At 43.1% G+C, this 20,584-nt stretch overlaps 1 protein-coding gene across 1 annotated transcript in view; it reads left to right on the plus strand.

The window, feature by feature from the left end:
• VPS35L (VPS35 endosomal protein sorting factor like) overlaps positions 1-20,584 on the plus strand; it is a 221,075-nt gene that overhangs the window by 183,191 nt on the left and 17,300 nt on the right. The window contains exons 26-27 of the mRNA XM_007954736.2: positions 7,931-8,070; positions 14,943-15,108. Coding sequence (XP_007952927.2) covers positions 7,931-8,070; positions 14,943-15,108 — 306 coding nt within the window. The remainder of the gene's footprint in view (positions 1-7,930; positions 8,071-14,942; positions 15,109-20,584) is intronic.

Genomic DNA, 20,584 nt, shown 5'->3' on the forward strand with positions numbered 1-20,584 from the left:
CCTTCCTTCCGAGGAGTGGCTGATGGGTTTGAACCGCCAGCCGTCTGGTTAGCAGGCAAGTGTCTTAGCCACTATGCTACCAGAGCTCCCTCCGTAGTGATACTGCCTCAGAAACCCAAGGAGGGGTCGCTTTGAGTCGGGCCCAACTTGATGGCACATGACAATAACAACACAACAATGGCTAATGATCATGAACATTTCTTCATGTGTTTATTGGCTGCCTGAATATTCTCCTTGTGAAGTGTCTATTCAAAACTTCTGCCCATTTTTTAATTGAATTATTTACTTGTCCTTTTGTTGTTGATGTGTTGGAGTTTTCCGTAAATTTTAGAGATAAGTCCCTTGTCAGATATGTCATTGCCAAATAACATTTCCCAATCTGTACATTCTCTTTTTACTCTTTTGGAGAAGTATTTGGAAGCACATAAAAATTAAAGTTTTAGAAGGTCCCATTCATCTAGTTTCTCTTCTGCTGTTTGTGCATTTTGGTTTATGCTTATTAGTCTATTTATGCCATATATTAAAAAAAAAAAAAAAAAACTGCTGTCGAGTTGGATTTGACTCCTAGCAACCCCTCCTTGGATTTCTGAGGCGGTACCACTACAGAAGTCATTGCCCAGTCTTCCTTTTGAGGAGTGGCTGAGGGGTTTGAACCATCAAACTTTGGTGTAAATGCCTTAGGCACTACGCCACCAGAGCTTCTCTTAGGTCCTCTAAATTTGCCCCTATTTTTTCCTTGAGTTGCTATATAGTTTTAGGTTTCCCATTTAAATCTTTGATCCATCTGAAGTTAGTTTTTGTGTATGGTGTGTGGTACAGATCTTATTTCATTTTTCTCCAAATTGACATCAAGTTTTGCCAGCACCATTTGTCAAAAACAGTCAATCTCTTCCCCATTTAATGGATTTCAGCCTTTTGTAAAAAATGAGCTGACCATAGGTCACTGGATCTATTTCTGGGTCCTCAATTCTATTCCAATGGTCTATGTGTCTGCCATTGTACCAGTATGAGGCAATTTTGACTACTGTGGCTATATAGTGAGTTTTGAGATCTGGGAGTGTGAGACCCCCTCCCTTGCTCTTCTTCTTAAATAGTGCTTTGCTTATCCTGGTCTCTTTCCTTTCCACATAAAGTTAGTGAGTGGTTTTTCCGTATTTCAGGATAGATCTTGAAACATTCTTTGTGACTATGAATGCCATGCCATTCCTCTTCAATTTGTCATTCTGGCATAATAGATCGTATCATTGCCTGCTATTCATAAGGTCTGTCCCCATGGGTTACCCTGCTGGTATTGGAAACACCAGTGGCACAGCCTTCAGCCTCACATCAGCACACAAGCCACCACAGTCCAACAGACTGACGGACAAGTGGTGATGTCTGCTCATTTTTCTCTTCTAGATATTTCATCTAAATAGTATGATACAATATTTTGTGACTGACTTTTTTCACTTAGCAAAATGTGTCAAGGTTTATCTGTACTATGACATGTATCAGAAAATTCATTTCTCTTTATAGCTAAAAAATAACACATTGTATGGATATATCACATTTTGTTTATCCATTTATCTGTTGATAGGCATTTGGGTTATTTTCATTTGGGGGCTATTATGAACAATGCAGCTATGAATATTTGGGTACAAATATTTTTTGTGTGGCCACATTTTCATTTATAGTGGTATATACCTAGGGAGGATATACCTATAAGGAGTTCTGGTGGTGCTGTGATTAAGGCATTGGGCTGCTATCCAAAATGTCAGTGGTCCAAACCCACCAGCTGCTCTACAGAAGAAAGACAAGGCAGTCTGTTTCTGTAAAGATTTAGAGCCTTGGAAACCCTCTGGGGGTTGCTGTGAGTTAGAATCAACTTGATGACAGTAGGTGTGGGTTTTTTGGGTTATAATATGTCTATTAAAACTCACCAACCACTTCTCAGAAAGAAGATGGGGCAATCTACTTCCGTAGTGATACTGCCTCAGAAACCCAAGGAAGGGTCGTTATGAGTCGGGTCCGACTCGAGGACACATAGCAACAACAACAAATGGAGCCCTAGTGGCATGGTGGTTAAGCACTCAGCTGCTAACCAGAAGGTAGCCATTTTGAAACCATTGGGAGATCCACAGGAGAAAGATGTGACAGCATGCTTCCATAAAGATTATATCATTGGAAACCTTATGGGACAATTCTCCTCTGTCCTGTCAGGTCACTAGAAATTGAAATCGACACAATGGCAATGGGTTTTTTTTTGTTGTTGTTTAATGATGATCCAATATTTAGCATTTTGAGGAACTGCCAGGCTGCTTTTCATAGGGGGTGCACCATTTTACATTCTCATCAGCAATGGATAAAGAGTCTGGGAACTTGCATTTTTAACAAGGACCCTAGTGATTCTTGAGATGAAACAGTTTTGGAAAATGAACTCAGATGGTAGTGCAGTCTCTGTTACTGTGAATACAAGGATGGTGACTATGTTTGCCCTGAACAGAAATCCTTGCCACAAGAATAAAGGATTGAAAATGCACTCTAGGTTTGGGTCAGCCAAGCCGGAGTCTTTTTATGTTTTAATTTTATTTGTTATTGTTCTTGTTGAGAATACACACAGCAAAACATTCACCAATTCAGCTGTATCTACCTGTACAATTTAGAGATATGATTATGTTCTTCAACTTGTGCAGTCCTTCTCACCCTCCTTTTCCAAGTTGTCCCCTGCCACACACTTAACATAAACTCATTGCCCCCTAACTTTCCTGTCTAATCTTTTGAGTTGCTGTTGCCAATTTGATCCCATACAGACAGTTCTTAAAAGAGCACAATGCTCAAGGCATTCTTTATTATTTAAAGTAAACAATTGTTTGGTTATAAGAGGACTTCAAGGGATGTTTTTTATTTAAGGTTTAAAGATTATCTCAGGGTAGTAGTCTCAGTGGTTCATCTAGCCTGTGTGACTCCACAATGTCTGAATTCCAGGAGAATTTTTTTTTTAAATCATATGTAATCCATATTACCTTGAATTATCTTCCCTGGCTATGAACAGCTGCAAAAGGAAGTGTTATATGATGTTGACATGATTGTTTTGATCTCTAAAACTGTGAGGAAAAAATGTTTTCATGCATAGTAGGATTTGAGGTCTAATTATTAAGATAAAATTGAGCAGTCTCCCTGACAGTATTTTTTTATCTGTGTCAAGTCTTCTGAGGATAGAAATGAGAAATTTGCTTTGGGGTGCTCGCTCCATGCTGCCACCCTTAAATAACTGCTTATTTTTGCTCCGTCCTACAGAATGAGACCTGGGCAAGGGGTTGTGAGGAGCAGAGTGCCTGGGACAAAGCTACTCCTTCTTAATGAGGCGTAATAATAGGTACATTCTCCAGGCCACTTGATCGCACACAGAAATAGAATAAATAAAAGGGCTTTCAGGTTGTGCTGAGCAGAATATTAGTTCCAGCTGAGAAAATCACTTCACACATTTTTCACGTACTTAATGTTATCTCTGAAAAGCACCATTGCCAGAGTCATGGGGACAGCTCCTGCCCATGCTCTAAGGGCAATATCAGAGGTAGGTTCAGTTCACCTTTTGAGCTTTCCTTCCATCTGGTTCTGAAGAGGGTGGCCAGCTGCACAAAGCAGAATTGATGCCATTTGCATCAGTTGAAATATGGGAGGTGCTGGAGGAGGGACTGCTATGCTCCAGCGCTCACTGGTGTCTCTACCTTAAAGCTCAGCTGAGGCTGTGCCTTTCTTTAAAGTGGGTGCATGGAGGGAGGAGGGTAGAGAGATCCACTTTCGGGGTCTGTGGGGGTGGAGGTCAATGCAACCCACTAGGGTCTCTATGACTCATATTGTGTGTATCAAAGTATTTCTATCCAGTCTACTTCCCAAACTAAGATGTTTACATGGAAAAGCTCTTGACATGAGTATAGAAACAGTAAATGTTTTATTACCTGTATCTTTACTAGAATTTTTTTTTTTTAATACACATATTGAAACCAAACTCATAAACTCGAGATTAAGTGGTAAAGCACAGTGGTAGAGGAGAGTTGGGTTGGAAATGTAGGTCGAGGTAAGCTTTTTCAGCCTGAGAGGAAAACTAGGTCTGAGCTTCCCAGCAGTTTAAGCAAAGAGGGAAATGGAACGTTAGTAAGAACACAAATTCATCAGGAAGGATGGCTTACTTTTTCTCTTGGCTTTGCAGGGACTGGTTGCTCAAAGGGACACCATTGAGAGCAGTCGAGGGTTTGAGCTTTGGAGTCTGATTTGGTCTCAGTCCTACTTCTCTCTATTCAGATTTTAGATATAAAATGGGAAAAACAGGACCTTGGAGGGTTGTCATGACTATGTATATGTTCTGGGTACCTAGTGCCACTCTGACAGGACTATACCGCAATGGGATGGCTTTAACAAACAAGTTTATTCTTACACTTTTGGGAGGCTAGAAGTCCAAGTTCCAAGTGCCAGGTTCTAGAGGCTGGCCGAAAGCCCCTCAACCTTGGGCTTTAGCTCTGCCTCCTGCTCCTGGCCCACTGAAGCTAGAGGCTTTTCTTCACTCAGACAGCTGCTGGCTGCTGAGACTGACAAGCCCAAGGTTGACAAAAAGGCACAGTCCCGATATTACCAAATCACACGACAGGCCATTAATTTAAGGCCACTGAAAGTCCCAAGGTCGGCAGAGCATGGCAGGCTGCTGAACAACAACTTGGCTACGTGCAGGGTTCAGGTGTGCCATGAGCTGGAGACCATTCCCAAAGCTGCTGCAGACCACATCCCTAAAGCAGCTACTCGGCTGCTTATGGTAGATCCCACCATGGAGCTGATTACCAGTCTCATCATGGGTAATAACTACCACCAGCTGCCCAGCCACTCAACCAGGTCCAGCCAAGTTGACACACAACCTTAACTACCAGTATCCAGTATGAGCTCTGATCAGGATCTTGGTTCAATGCCTGGCACCTAGTCAGCTCTCAAATACTAGGTTCTGCTGCTGCTGCTGCTGTTATGTTTTCCCCACTCTCTCTCCTGAGTGTTACCACTGCTGCCTCACTGTTCTTCCTGCCTTACTTCTGCCTTCTCCAATTTTTCCTCCATGTTCTGCCTGCTAAGAAGTTCTGGGTTGTTTCCATTTGGTTGCAAAATGTTCCCTCAGCCTAGGAGTCCTGACATAATTTCCCTCCCCTTCTCTTTTTGCATTACTTCTTAAAAAATACAAAAGACATTGAGGGTGGTAGGCTCGGAATTAGCACAACTCTGTCATCTGCATCCCTGGGCAAATTTTACCTGGTTACTCCCCTTTAGAGCTCTAGTTTCCACATCTGGGGCTGGAAAATGCCTGTACCTTTTACATAGGACTGCTTGAAGATTAAGATAAACTACTTAAGGTCAAGGCCCAGAAGCACCTTCAGGTTCCATAAATAAACCAAAAAACAATTGCTATCAAGTCACCTCCAACTCATGATGACCATGTGTGTCAGAGTATAACTGTGCTCCATAGGGTTGTCAGGGGCTTTTTTTTTTTTTTTTTTTTTTTTTTTTGGACGTAGATTGCCAAGCCTTTCTTCCAAGGTAGTTCTGGGTAGACTTGACCTTCCAACCTTTTGGTTAGCCTCTGAGCATATTTATTGTTTGTGCCATCTAGGGACTCCAATTTATTCCTATTTGTAGGCAAAGATATAGCCTCTGACTCTTGCTGGAGATTTATCTACCAGAACCAGTATCAAATGCTTTTTTCTTTATTTCATCTGTCTCCCAACAAGAACAAGATTAGCTGCTTCAGTCTTCCTGAGACCAGAGTGTATAACAGGCACTCAGTAAATATGTGTTAATTAACGTGATTACATTGGTCACACCACCACAGTCATGTTGTCAAGTCTTTCCCCCACTTTCTGACCCTGGAGAGTGCACTATTCACACTGGTGCTTAATAAATGCACTAAGGGGAGTGTGGGAAGGGTTTGAGTGTGGGATTTCAGAGGAAGCCTGGGAAAGAAGCTTCCAGAGCAGAGCTAACTTGATTAAGACAGTTCTGAGAGAAGTAACTTTCCATAATGTGGTTTTTTCCCTTTGAGGAAGGAGAAGAACATGAAGACCACTCTCCAGCCTCAGACACATGCTCTTATTAAACGCAGGCTTTGTTCTCAGCAATTTAGCATTTGCCCCTCTGGGGTACTGGCTGGGGTTCCTGTTTTCATTCAAGATACTGCAAACTGGTCCAGTGTTCTCTTTGCATCACTGAAAGTCGTTTCAGAGTTGAGCTGCATTTGGACCATGAAGATGTTTGATCTTGAGTTTAAATTTTCATTTGTGAGGCCCATGTTTTGACTTTGAGGGTTCTTTTCAAGGTTAATAGTTTGGCAATTCTAGAAAGAACTCTCTCTCCCTCTCCATCTCCCCACCTCCATCACCCTATATTCCCTCGCTGTTGCTCCCATCTTTCTGTCTCTCCTTCTCTCCCTTTCCCCTTTTTCTCTCCCATCCTTTTCCTTCCTTTTTCCTGCCCTTTGGAGTCTTACAGTTTTATTGATTATTTCATATAACTTAAAAAAATTCATTTCCTAAATTATTCTTTAGAACTGTGACTCAGAATCTCTAAACCTGTGTGTGTTGTGTGTGGCATTGTGTGGGGTGTGTGTACCATGTGTGTAGTGTGTGTGGCTTGTTTGCCACATGTGCTGTGTGTATGGTGTGTGTGGCTTGTGTGCCACATGTGTAATATGTGTGCTGTGTGTGGCATGTGTGACTTCTGTATCACATGTGCTATGTGTGTGTAGATGTGTACCATAAGTACTATGTGTGTACCATGTGTGTGCTGTGTGTGGCTTGTGTACCACATGTGCTGTGTGTGTGACATATGTGGCTTGTGTACCACGTGTGGTATGTATGAGTCATATGTGTGGCTTGTGTACCACATGTGCTATGTGTGTGCCATGTGTGCAGCTTATATACCACATTGCTGTGGGTGTGCCGTGGGTGTGTCATATGTGGCTGGTGTACCACATGTGCTGTGTATGTGGCATATGTGGCTTGTGTACCACATGTGCTGTGTGTGAGTCATGTGTGCGGCTTGTGTACCACATGTGCTGTACGGGTGCCATGTGTGCGGCTTATTTACCACATTGCTGTGGGTGTGCCGTGTGTGTCGCATGTGTGGCTTATGTACCATGTGCTGTGTGTGTGGCTTGTGTGCCACATGTACTATGTGCCTGTCGTGTGTGGTGTGTGTGGCTTGGGTACCACGTGCTAAAGGTACTGTGTGTGTAGCATGTGTATGGCTTGGGTACAACATGTGCTATGGATATGCCGTGTGTGTGCTGTATGCGGCTTGCATACCACATGTACTGTGAGTGTGTGGTGTGTATGAACATGTGCATTCATACTTCAGACAGTTTTGACTGCATTTTTTTCTTTGACAAAAACAGAGCTCTCTAGAGTAGATTCAGACAGACCAGAGCCTGAGCCTGGCTGCGTCACCGACTCTGGGACCTCCTGCAGCACCAGCACTGTTGTATGACAAATCATTTCTCCCTTAGTGCTTCATTTCTCCATCTGTGAAGTGGGCAGAATGACAGCACCTTCCTCCCATGGTGGTGGTCAGGACTCAGTCAACCAGACGATGTTGAGCCCTCAGCCCCAGCAACTCAGTGATTTGTAGGCTTTCTGTAAAAAGTTGCCACTGAGTTCCATTACTTAATAATCTAAAGCCAGTTTGGCCGAGGTTCTTTGAGCTGTAGTTGTTCACAGCAGCAGTGTCCTCTCAACTAGATGTTCTGTCAAGTCAGTTATGGTTTGCAGAAACCCCATTGTAGGACCTGCCGGATGTTTCAGGCCCTCACCTTGGCCTGACTTCCATGTAATTCTTAGGACTGGCCTCTAGGCTGTATGAAAAGGAAAGCAGACCTTGGGTTTTCCAGATCTCATCCGTGGACTTTTCTTTTGCTTTGCAGCTGATGCTTTCTTCAAAGCCGCTATAAGCCTCATTCCTGAAGTTCCAAAGATGATTAATGTCGACGGAAAGATGCGCCCATCAGAGTCATTTCTTCTGGAATTCCTCTGCAATTTCTTTTCTACTCTATTAATAGTTCCGGTATGTTACCCTAGAAGAGCCCATAGATGATGCCTTTCATTGATCTGCCATATGTATTCTAAGCTGCCTAATATATGTGTGTTGGTTTTCTGGTCAGATATTTGAATGGCTTTGTGTATTTTCTGTTCATATTGTGCCTGAATGTACTACTTCTGATGCTGTATTCTGCAGAGGGAGCGTAGCTTAGAAGTTAAGAGCATAGACCTTGGGGTCAGGTGCCACTGAGGGAGAATCCCAGCTTGGCCACCTGCAGCACTGTTGTTGTTGTTGTTATTGTTAGGTGCCATCATGTTGGCTTCAACTCATAATGACCCTGTGTACGACGGAATGAAACACTGCCCAGTCCTGCACCATCCCCACAGTCCTTGGTATACCCGAGCCCGTAGTTGCAGCCACTATGTCATTCCATCTCATTGAGCGACTTCCCCTTTTTCACTGACCTCCCACTTTACCAAGCATGATATCCTTCTCCAGGGAATGGTCCCTTCTGACTACATGACCAAAGTAGGTGAGATGAAGCCTGGCTGTTCCTGCTTCCAAGGATCATTCTGGCTACACTTCTTCCAGGACAGATCTGTTAGTTCTTCTGGCAGTCCATGATACTTTCGGTACTCTTCACCAACACCACAACTCAAAAGCATCAGTTCTTCTTAGGTCTTCCTTACTCATTCTCAAGCTTTCACATGCATATGAAGCAACTGAAAATACCATGCCATGGGTCAAGCGCACCTTTGCCTGCAAAGTGATGTCTTTGCTCTTCAGCACTTTAAATAGATATTTTGCAGCAGATTTGCCCAGTGCAATATGTCGTCTGATTTCTTGACTGCTGCTTCCATTGGTGTTGATTGTGGAACCAAGTAATATGACACCTTTAACAACTTTAGTCTTTTCTCCATTTATCATGATGCTGCTTATTGGTCCAGTTGTGAGGATTTTTGTTTTCTTTATGTTGAGGTATAATCCATACTGCAGACTGTAGTCTTTAATCTTCATCAGTAGGTGCTTCAAGTCATCCTCACTTTCAGTAAGTAAAGTTGTGTCATCTACATACTGCAGGTTGTTAATGAATCTTCATCTAATCCTGATGCTGCATTTTTCTTCATATTGTCCAGCCTCTCAGATTATTTACTCAGTGTACAGATTGAATAAATGTGGTGAAAGAATACAACCCTGACACACTCTCTTCCTGATTTTAAACCATGCAGTATCACCTTGTTCTTTTTGAACAATAGCTTCCTGGTCCATGTACGGGTTCCTCATGAGCACAATTAAGTACTCTGGAATTCCCATTCTTTTTGATGTTATCCTTAATTTATTATGATCCACACAGTCAAATGTTTTTGCATAGTCAATAAAACACAAGTAAATATCGTTCTGATATTCTTTGCTTTCAGCCAAGATCCATCTGACATCAGCAGTGATATTCCTTGTTCCACATCCTTTTCTGAATCCAGCTTGCATTTCTGGAAGTTCCATGTCAATATACTGCTGTACCCATTTTTGAATTATCTTCAGCAGGATTTTACTTGTGTGTGATTGATTGTTCAATAATTTTCACATTCTATTTGATCACCTTTCTTTGGAACGGGTACAAATAGGGATCTCTTCCAGTCAGTTGGCCAGATGGCTGTCTTTCAGATTCCTGGCATAGATGAGTAAGTACCTCCAGGGTGGCATCTATTTGTTGAAACATATCAATGGATATTCTGTCAATTCCTGGAACCCTGTTTTTCGTCAGTTCATTATGGATAGTCGATAAGACTGTGTGACCACATGACGATGAAAAACATTTGGAATTAGGTGCCTGCATTTAAAAATTGGTAGCCAGTTGTTGTGGAGTCAGTTCCTACTCTTGGTAACCCCATGTGTGTCAGAGTAGAACTATGCTCCGTAGGGTTTTCAGTAGCTAAGTTTTCTGAAGTAGATCACCAGGTGTTCTTCCTAGGTGCCTCAGGGTAGACTAGAATCTTCAGCCTTTCAATTAGCAACAGAAAACAAAATTTCTAGCTTTTCTTGAAAAATCAGGTCTGGCACCTGGGGCCACTTGGCCACAGCTGCTTCTTGAGCTACTTCCTATGGATGGGCTTGTGCACTCGCTAGTTCCCACGTCTTCCCTTGTGGCAAGGGCCAGCCCCAGGCAAGACATCAGGTGCTAAGCTTCACTCATTCAGTTATTCCACAGGTTTGTGTTGATCTGGGAATTCAAGAGAGACATGTCTTCCCACTTCCCAACTCATTTTCTGGCTGGAGGGAGACAGATTAAGCAAATAAATAAACATGTAATTGAATTACAGGGAAGTCTGAGAGGATTCGAACTGAGGGAGGGCTCATTCCCCAAGAAAGGAACTGAGGTGCAAAGGAGGAATAGTGGTTACCTCAGGGCAGAGGAGGGAAGGACAGGGAGTATCTGGTCAGAGGGAACAACATGGGTGAAAGCCTCAAGGTAGGAAGGAACACTTGAAGGACTGGAAGAGAGCAGCTATGACTACAGCATGGGGAAGGTGAGAGGAAGGACACAGACAGTGAGGAGTGGTTCCTGCAGAGGGGAGCAGTGGTGATCGGCAGCAAAAGCCTTCCTTCCCCGCTGAGCTTTGAGTCCCCTTGTCCACCCTGCTCTCCCACCACTCCTTCAGGCCCCTTCTTCCTCCCTGCCATCCCACCTGTGTTTCTGCTCCTGTCCTAAAGGGCTTTATGATTTACTTAAACAGTGCTTAGATACCTTCACAATGAGCCAGCCACTCTGCTTAAAAAAAAAAAAAAAAAAAATGAAACCAAATGCCATTGAGTCCATTCCAACTCTTAGTGGCCCTATAGAATAGAGTAGAACTGCCCCCATAGTTTCCAAAGCTGTAATCTTTACAGAAGCAGACTGCTTCATCTTTGTCCCATGGAGGAGCTGATGTATACAAACTACCATCCTTTCAGTTAGCAGCTGAGCACTTAATATCTGTGCCAAGCAGTTTGCATATACTCACTCAAAAGAAGCCTGTTATTACCTGCATTTCACAGATGTGGAAACTGAGATACAGAAAGGGGAGTAACTTGCCTAGGGTCACCAGCTAGTAAGTGGCCAGGCCAGGATCAAGAGCCAGGATGTCTGTCTGCTCAGCTGCTGTGTTCACTGCTTCTCTTATCATCTCTCTGGGAAGTTAGTTGCTACTAACTGCTGTTTCATTGGTGACTTCCTGAAGGCAAGAGATGCAAAGAAATGTTGCTAATGATGGACGCCAAGTCCTCTTTAGGCAGTGGGGGAGAGGTTTGAGTCCCCTATAGGTCCCCTTGGGAGAACCGGAGAAGTGGTTTTGCTCTGCCCTCTGGAAGGCAGCCTGGCCGGGGCACTGGGGAGAACCATTTCCTCTTAGAATGCCGGAATCCAGGACCATTTTTTTCCTTCTTTTTAAAAATTCGGTGCCTCTCCTGCTTCAATTGTAAGTATTGAGTCATCAAAGTGCAATTTTGCTTTCCAATTTTACAACTACTGAAGCATGGATACCATGTAGAAATTTTTTTCCTGTATGCAAGTTTGGAAATAATCTCTCACCTCTTTTGTTGTGACCAAAAGTTCCTGGCAATGGCTCACTGTCAACCTTTACATCTTCTCTGTTGCCCTTTTCAACTTTGTGTGAAGGTGTGTTGAATAGATTCTCATGTATGTTGAAATTAAGTTACTGGAACATTCTGTTTATTATCTATTTTCAAGGCAGATCCTTAAATAAATTATATTTTTGAATATCCACATGGCAGAATGAAATAACCTGGTTAGAAATAGATGTTAGCAAAGAAAGGCAGTAGTGTGTTACCAGCTAAGACTGCCTCTAGATGGAAGGCAGATCATGCTGGGCAATTTTGATGCATTTTGTTTGAGACATTCCAACTTTGAGCATCACATTTCTTCTCTCTTGCCCTGATACCGTAATAGCAGCTTTTGTCAGTGTTAATGGCTTATACAAAATGTCTCACACCACTCCACCATCATCCACCTCCATTGAAACTATCACTGCTATAGATACACACGTTCACATTGAATTGAAAACCAAAATGCTTTGCTGTAAAGTCATTTTGAACGCATGGCGACCTTGTGTGTGTTAGAGTAGAACTATACTGCACAGGGTTTTCAGTGGCTGTGAACTTTGGGAAGTGGATCATCAAGCCTTTCTTTCAAGGTGCCTCTGACTGGACCACCAGCCTTTCGGGTAGTAGCTGCTGTGTGCTTAACTGTTCACCCCACCAGGGACTCCTGTGTGGGATTCGGTTGCCACTGATTCCCACCATCTCGGTTAGAGCATTTCTCATACTCCGTAGCACTTTGTTTCTCCATTTTGAGAGTTGAATGTATGAACACCTTTCCCCCATCAGCAAGCCCATAATGTCAAAGACGAGCCTACAGAGGCAGTATAAATGTGGCCTTCGTACTTAGGAATCTACATTCTGGAGCCAGACTGCCCGGGTTTGAATCCTGGGTCTCTCATGTACAGTGGTGTGATTTTGAGCCACTTCACTTCCCTGTGGCTCATTTCCCACACCTCTGAAATGGAGATCATAATTGTTACCTTCCTGGAACACAGTAGATCTGTGATGGCTAGTTAGCTACATAAATGTTAGCTATTGCTGTTTGTTTTTGACCTGCCTCAGTGTCTGGCCCATAGAAAGTACTGGAAAAAAAATGTAGTCCATTCAACAGTATTTACCGAATGCCTGCCTTGTGTCCAGCACTGTCTTTGGAGCTGGGGACAAGGCTGGCTAGTACCTCATTGGAGGGCACCATGAACAGAATACAGATATCTCCCACTTTTCCAAAGTTCACTTTATGTCACTTAGGTTTTTATGAAATACTTATGTTACTACCTGTTTTCCCTAACCGAAAGAAATCCAAAGAGGATTTCCACTTTTATGAAACAGGTGTAAAGCAAAACTAGCGTTGCGTATTTGTTTTGCAGCAAGTGTACAGAGACAGTGCGTATCCAAAGCGGCAAGGGTTGGCGGTGCCAAGCTCCTTCCCTGGGAAGTACACTCAGCATCTCAGCATCAAGCCACCAGGCTTGGAATGAACTGTGTCTGTGAACACTATATGTTAGTGTTATTTTAGCTTTTATTTGTTATCTTGTGTGGTTTGGTAGGTTATTTTTTGGGTTCTAGAAAGATTAAAAAATTTTCCCATATGAATCAATGGTAATTATTTCTTCGCATTGTGCTATTTTGGCTTACGAAAGATTTCACAGCAGTGATTACTTTCAGATAGCAGGGAAAACATGTGGCACGGGCTGGGCCAGCCTGGCCAGAGCTACGTTGGTGACGTGATCAATGAGGTCCTCTGGAGGTCATAGGCTAGTCTGACGGGAGGGAAGCAGATAAATCTGTTGGGTATTATAGTGAATAAGATAATTTCTGACGGTGAGAAGTACTCTGAAGAGAATAAGGTGATGCTTTGTGACAAAGAGAAACGAGGAGGGAGGCAGTGCTCTGGATCATGCTGTCAGGAGGGCCTGACTGAGGGGGCAGCATTTCCGTTGACATCTGGAGGCGGCTCTCCAGGGCCCTGCCTGGGCAAGCCCAAGGACAAAGAAGCCAGGCAGAGGCAACAGTAAGGCTCTGAGGCCAGCCATCTTCAGCTCGTGTGCTGAGTTTCCTCGGGCCCCACTGGTTATGTCTCCTGTCCTTCCACCTCTGGATGGCATCACCTGGGTATCCTTCCTTCTGGCTGTTACTTAGCTCAGCTGAGGAGAGGTGCTGATGGCAGATTAGAGGGCAGGAGGAGAGAGAGGCTGGGGTATTCTTTACTCCCACTCCTACTGGCACTGGTTTGGCAATAGCTTTGTTCCTCTACCCAAGGCCACAGCTCAGGCCAGGTGGCCTCCTGCACTGCAAGTCTTGCCAGATTCCCGTAACACTGCTCCCTACACCTTGTCTGCCTCGCCGTTCTTTGTTAGTTCCCTTCCCTGTGCCCATGTCTTTATAAATATCCTTCATCACATGTCCCTTAGTTTTTGAGTACATCACCTACATCCTGCCAGGGCCCTACCATGCTGCAGGTCCCAGGAACAACAAAGAGGTAACTAGAGTAAGAGGTGTGGGGAATGACATGAGATGGGGTCTAAAATTGGTGGGGGCAGGCAGATCCCACGGAGCCCTGTGGGTCAGGATAAGGAGTGGGACATTTCTTCCAAGTGGGAAGAGAAGTCTAGAGAGTTTTAAGCAGGGGAGTCACATCATTGTGTGTACCTTTATGGAACTGATCAGGGACTGCTCACCTTTTTTGCATTCTAACACTGTTTTTTGTTGTTGTTTTTTTGTCTGAAGATTCAGTGTAGTGTCTAAGAAACACTGCTATGAACAGTGTTAATGTCTCGGATTTTCCTCTCTCAATAGAGTCCTCAGTTTGACTGTGAATGTTGTTGAACGTTCTCTTGACTGAAGAGCAAGGCTCTATTTAAAATCACTGCCTTCAGTGATGACAGTGGTAATTTGGAGGCTTACCCAGTGTAGGTGGCTTCTGCCATCCCATCTGCTGTGAGACCCACAATTTTGCTTTTACAGTTGGAGGAATAGAACTTACTTTTATTTTACCACTATGTGGTATAAAAAAAATATTGTAATTTTTAGAAACAGGCCATTAAGTTGGCAGGTAGCTCTGCTTTCCCGTCCTTTAAACTCCACAAGGAAGGCTCCCAAACTCTCTGCCCTGATGGGCTGGAGCATGTTTTGACTTTCTTCTCTCTGTTGTTTAACCAGGCTCATGAGTGGGCCTTTCCTTGGTAAAGTCACTGGCACTCTAATTTCTTTACAGCTGCTAAAGGGAGGGGCCTGGGTTTCTGGGTTGTTTTCTTTCTTGCTGCACATTTAGGATTCTGTATCCTTGTTTGCTTCCCCATTAGGACCATCCTGAACACGGGGTCCTGTTTCTTGTTCGAGAGCTTCTCAACGTGATCCAGGACTATACCTGGGAAGATAGTAGTGATGATAAAATCCGCATCTACACCTGCGTCTTGCATCTCCTCTCTGCCATGAGCCAGGAGACCTATCTCTACCACATAGACAAAGGTATCCACATTTCCCCTTCCATACTGTGTGCTTGAATTTCATGAAAATCTAAGGGAATGTTTGCAGCTTCTGTTATTTATTTAATTGCCTCTGTGTGTTGCTGACAACCTGGGGGTTACATATTTGTCTGCTAACTGAAAGGTTGACAGTTCAAGTCCACCCAGAGGCACATTGGAAGAAAAACCTGGCAGTCTACTTCCAAAAAATCAGCCACAGAAAACCCTGTGGAGCGCAGTACTCTGATCCACCTGGGGTCGTAATCTACTCCCCAGCAGCTGGTAGTGGTGGGTTAATTATGGGCTTCTATTTCAGAGACTCTCTAATCTGCCTGGTTATCAGAACCATCTGGGCAGATTTTAAAACTACATATTCCTGAGTCCCGTCCGGTACCTCCTAAATGAGCATCAGAGGAAGAGGTCTGAGGATTTGTATGTTTAATAACCCTCCCAGATCATTTTTATATTCAAATTTAGAGAAGTGTCTTTTGGATCAGAGGTCTCTTGGCTACAGAATAACCCAGAAAGATGGTTAAATATATGCGTTCTTGAGCTTCTTCTCAGGCCACATCCTCATGTGGGGCCCTGGCATGTGGGTTGTTAATCAGGTCTTTAGGTGATGCCAAGGCAGCTAGCCTTGAGTTCAGATATCCAGGAAGAGGACATTGGCCTTGTTCGCCTCATGCTATTGGCCAGTTTGAACTTACTAGTATGAGTCCAGGACATGAATAGCACAGGATAGTGCCAATTGCAGGCTCTACCCACAGAGCCAAGTATCTCCTGCCTGTCAGACCCTTAGTTCCAATATTTCTTTTCCAAAAAATGACTCCATCATTAAAACTACTTCTCTCAAAGGAAAGAGACCTTGAATAAGCAAAGCACTACTGAAGAAGAACAACAAAGTAGGAGGCCTCACACTCCTGGATCTCAAAACCTACTATACAGCTACAGTAGGCAAAACAGCCTGGTACTGGTACAACGACAGACACATAGACCAGTGGAACAGAATTGAGAACCCAGAAATAGATTCATCAACCTATGATCAGCTGATTTTTGACAGAGGGCTGAAATCTGTTAAATGGGGAAGAGAATATTTGTTTAATAAATGGTGCTGGGAAACTGGGTATCCATTTGCAGAAAAATGAAACAAGATCTGTACATCACACCATGCACAAAAACTAACTACAGGAGGATCAAAGCCTTAAATGTGAAACCTAAAATTATAAAGTTCCTCAAGGAAAAACTAGGGGCAAATTTAGAGACCCTGATTATGGCATAAACAAACTGTCAACCAAAATGCACCGATAGCTGAAGATAAACAAGATGAATGGGACCTTCTAAAAATTAAATTTTTATGTTGCTTCAAAAGACTTCTCCAAAAGAGTAAAAATAGAACCTACAGATTGAGAAAAAATATTAAGCATTGACATACCTGGCAAGGGACTTATCTCTAAAATTTATAGAAAACTCCAAACCTCAACAACAAAAATAATGATCCAATTAAAAAATAGGCAGGTGACATGAATAGACATTTCACCAAAGAGGATATCCAGGCAGGCAGCAAATACATGAAGAAATGCTCACGATCACTAGACATCAGAGAGATGCAAAACAAAACAACCATGAAATATCATCTCACCCCAGCGCTAATGGCAAAGATCAACAGGACAGAAAATAACAAATGCTGGCAAGGATGCGGAGAGATTGGGACTCTCATACACTGCTCGTGGGACTGTAAAATGATACAATCACTGTGAGAAACAATATGGTGATTCCTTAAGAAGCTGGAATTAAAAATACCATTTGACACAGCAATCCCATTACTAAGTATATTATCCTAAAGAAGTGAGAACCAGGACAGGAACACCTGTGTTCATTGCAGTACTGTTTACAATAGCAAAAAGATGGAAACACCCTAGGTGCCCATCAACTAAAGAATGGATATCCAAACTATGGTACATACACACAATGGAATACTATGCAACACTAAAGAACAGTATAGAATCTGCAAAACACTGCATGACATGGATGAACTTGCAGGACATTATGCTGAGTGAAATAAGTCAATCACAGGACAAATACTATATAGTTCATGATTGTAAAAAGTCAAAGAAAGGTTTATCAATGGAAAAAAATTTTATTTGTTGGTTTCCAGGGCTGGGAGGGGAGGGGAGGGAACACTGCCTAAAAAAAAAACTGCATTGACCCATGTCACTTTAGTTTTCTGTGTTTCACTGTATATAAATTATATTTCCCACCAGCCACTCCTCGGAAGGAAGATGGGGCATTCTACTTCTGTAGTGATACTGCCTCGGAAACCCAAGGAGGGGTCGCTATGAGTTGGGTCTGACTTGATGGCACATAACAACAACAACAACAAATTATATTTCAGTAGAATGTATTTAAAAAAAAAAGTGGTCAGTTAACTGTATACTTCAGGGTTTAAAACACTGTCTCTACAGTTAGAAATGTCAGTGAGTAAGTCTGCAGTGCTAACAGATGGCCTTCTGTTAGTGAAGGCTTTCTCTAACTTTCAGTAGTGCTGGTGATAAAGATGTAACTTAGGAAGATTGGTTAATATTGATAATGATAGCTACCTGGCAGTGCACTAAGCTCCACAGGCCTTTTTCTCCTTAATCCTCATGTCATTGCTATGAAGGCAAGCACATGTATCCCCATGTTACATATGAGCCAAGGGAAGCCCAGAAGGATAAAGTGATGGAGGTAAGATTCAAACCCAGAACTGTGTGATGGACGTCACACTTCCTCCTTGATTATACCATATCAATGTTTTAATTCAGGTATAATGTATATACCATGAAATATAAAGCTTAATGGAGTCTCACAAAGTGAACTTACCGGGTAACCACCACCCAGATCAGGAACTAAAGTATTCCATTAAAAGGAATAAAATACTGGTACATGGTATAACACATGTGCACTTTGAAACCATGCTAAGTGATAGAAGCCAGACACAAAAGGCCACATATTGTATGATTTCATTCATAAGAAACCTCCCAAATAGGCAAATCCATAGGGACAAGAAGTAAATTAGCAGTTGGGGGCGGGGGGGCTGGAGAAGAGGGAAATGGGGAGTGACTGGAATAAATATGAGGTTTCTGTTTGGGGTGATGGAACACTCTGAAATTAGATAGTGGTGATGGTTGTATAACCCTGTGTATATACTAAAAATTACTGAATTGTATACTTTAAAAGGGTAAATTTTATTTTATATGAATTATATCTCAATTTTAAAATTTTAAGTAAGAAAGAATATTGTTAGTTCTTCAGAAGTCCTCTCTTATCCATTCTGGTCAGCACCATCATTCTATTCCCCAAAGATATACCACTCTCCTTTCTGATTTCTAGCATCATGGATAAGTTTGCCAGATTTTGAATATTATGTGAATGAAATCATTTAGCAAGCATTCTTTGGTGTTTGGCTTCTTTCACTCTGTCTGTGAGATTCATCTATGTTATGTGTATCTATAGTCTATCCTTTTTCATTGCTATGTAGTAGTCCATCATATGACCATATGATTTATCTATTCCCATATAGATGGATTTTTATGTATGTTTCCAGTTGCAGATTGAGTTTATTATAAATAGCACTGCTATGAACATTCTTGTACTTATTTCCTGGTGCACACTTCTCTTGAGTATATGCCTAGGGGAGATCCCTGGTGATGCAGTGGATAAGTGCTCAGCTTTTAATCGAAAGGTTGACAGTTTGAACCCATCGAGCTGCTCCTTGGGAGAAAAATGGGGCAGTCACCATGAGTTGGAATTTAGTTGATGGCAGCAGTTTTTTTGTATGTCTAGGTTGGGCATTCCTACTTCCGTAGTGATACTGCCTCGGAAACCCAAGGAGGGGTCGCTATGAGTCGGGGCCGACTCGACGGCACATAACAACAACAACAACAACAACAGGAGTGGAATTACTCTTTGCTTCTGTTCAGCTCTGATACATACGGCCTGGCAACATTCGGAAATGGTGATGCCAGTTTACCACTCCTGCCTGGTGTGTGTGTGAGCGTTTTAGTTGCCCCACATCCTCACCAACCCTTGATATGGTCAGTCTTTTTCATTGAAGCTATTCTGATGGGTGCATTTAGGTTGAGCACTGCATCTTGTGTCTATTGGTGTTTTGATCTCCTTGTGACATGCATGTTGAAGGGCTCTGAATGATAAAGGAACATGGGAGGACTAGACCCTGCTGGACTAGGTCTCAACCACAGGTTTAGTTCACTGCCGTCGAGTCAGTTCCATCTCATTGCTATGAGTGTATGGGACAGAGTAGAACTGCCCCATAGGGTTTCGAAGGCTGTAAATCTTTACAGAAGCAGACCACCTCATCTTTCTTGCGGAGCGACTGGTGGGTTCAAACCGCCAACCTTTTGGTTCACAGCCAAACGCTTTAACCACTGTACCACCAGAGTGGCCTGTAAATCACAGGATATGTCAGAGGAACAGATTCCTTCCCCTCTCTCTCGTCTTCCTCCAGGAGACTCAGTGAATTATTTCTTGAAACGAAACTGCCAGGACAGACTGCAGGAGCCAGTTGTCAACAGAGAGTGAGGCTATATTTGATAGGCCAGGAGTCTAGTTGCTTTGAAAGATGAAAACAGAACATTGAGCTGCTTTTCCTTCTTGTTAATCCAGCTGTGTTTACCTTGGATATGGAATTGTGGCCTGACAAGCCTTTTAATAGGAGAGAGACCAAGGGAGCTGATGAGGTTCTGGGGGTGGGGGGAGTCCATGTACCCAAGTCTCTTTCTTAGTCTAGGCAGCCTTTTAGATAATGTTGATACAGGTTGGAACTGCTGAAAAAGAAGGCTTTTTAATTTTTTGCACTTATGAAGCGATAGCAGCCACATAGTTTGCAGGTTAATAAATAGAACGTTTTGAAATTCCGGGTGCAGTTTTGCCAGTGCTTTGACCTGCGCACATGAGACATGAGTGAGTGTGTGTCATGAAGAATATGCCTGTGTAAAAAGTAAAAACCCAAACTCACTGCTGTTGAGTCGGACCCGACTCATAGCGACCCCTCCTTGGGTTTCCAGGGCAGTGTCACTATGGAACTACATTGCCCAACCTTCCTTCCAAGGAGTAGCTGGTGGGTTTGAACCACCAGCCTTCTGGTTAGCAGTCAAATGCCTTAGACACTACACCACGAGAGCTCCCCTATGCCTGTATTGTTGTTGTTATTGTTATGTGCCCTCAAGTCGTCTTCAACTCATAGCTACCCCTCCTTGGGTTTCCAAGGCAGTATCAGTAAGGAAGTAGATTGCCCAACCTTCCTTCTGAGGTTGTGGGTTTGGACTGCCAACCTTCTGGTTAGTAGTCAAGTGCCTTTGTTGTTGTTGTTGTTAAGTGCCGTCGAGTCGTTTCCAACTCATAGCGACCCCATGCACAGCAGAACGAAACACTGCCCGATCCTGCGCCAGCCCCACAATCCCTGCTATACTCGAGCCCATCAT

Source organism: Orycteropus afer, unplaced genomic scaffold (assembly GCF_000298275.1).
Source record: "Orycteropus afer afer isolate SDZICR_OR568_19922 unplaced genomic scaffold, OryAfe1.0 scaffold00470, whole genome shotgun sequence".
Taxonomy (NCBI): Eukaryota; Metazoa; Chordata; class Mammalia; order Tubulidentata; family Orycteropodidae; genus Orycteropus; species Orycteropus afer.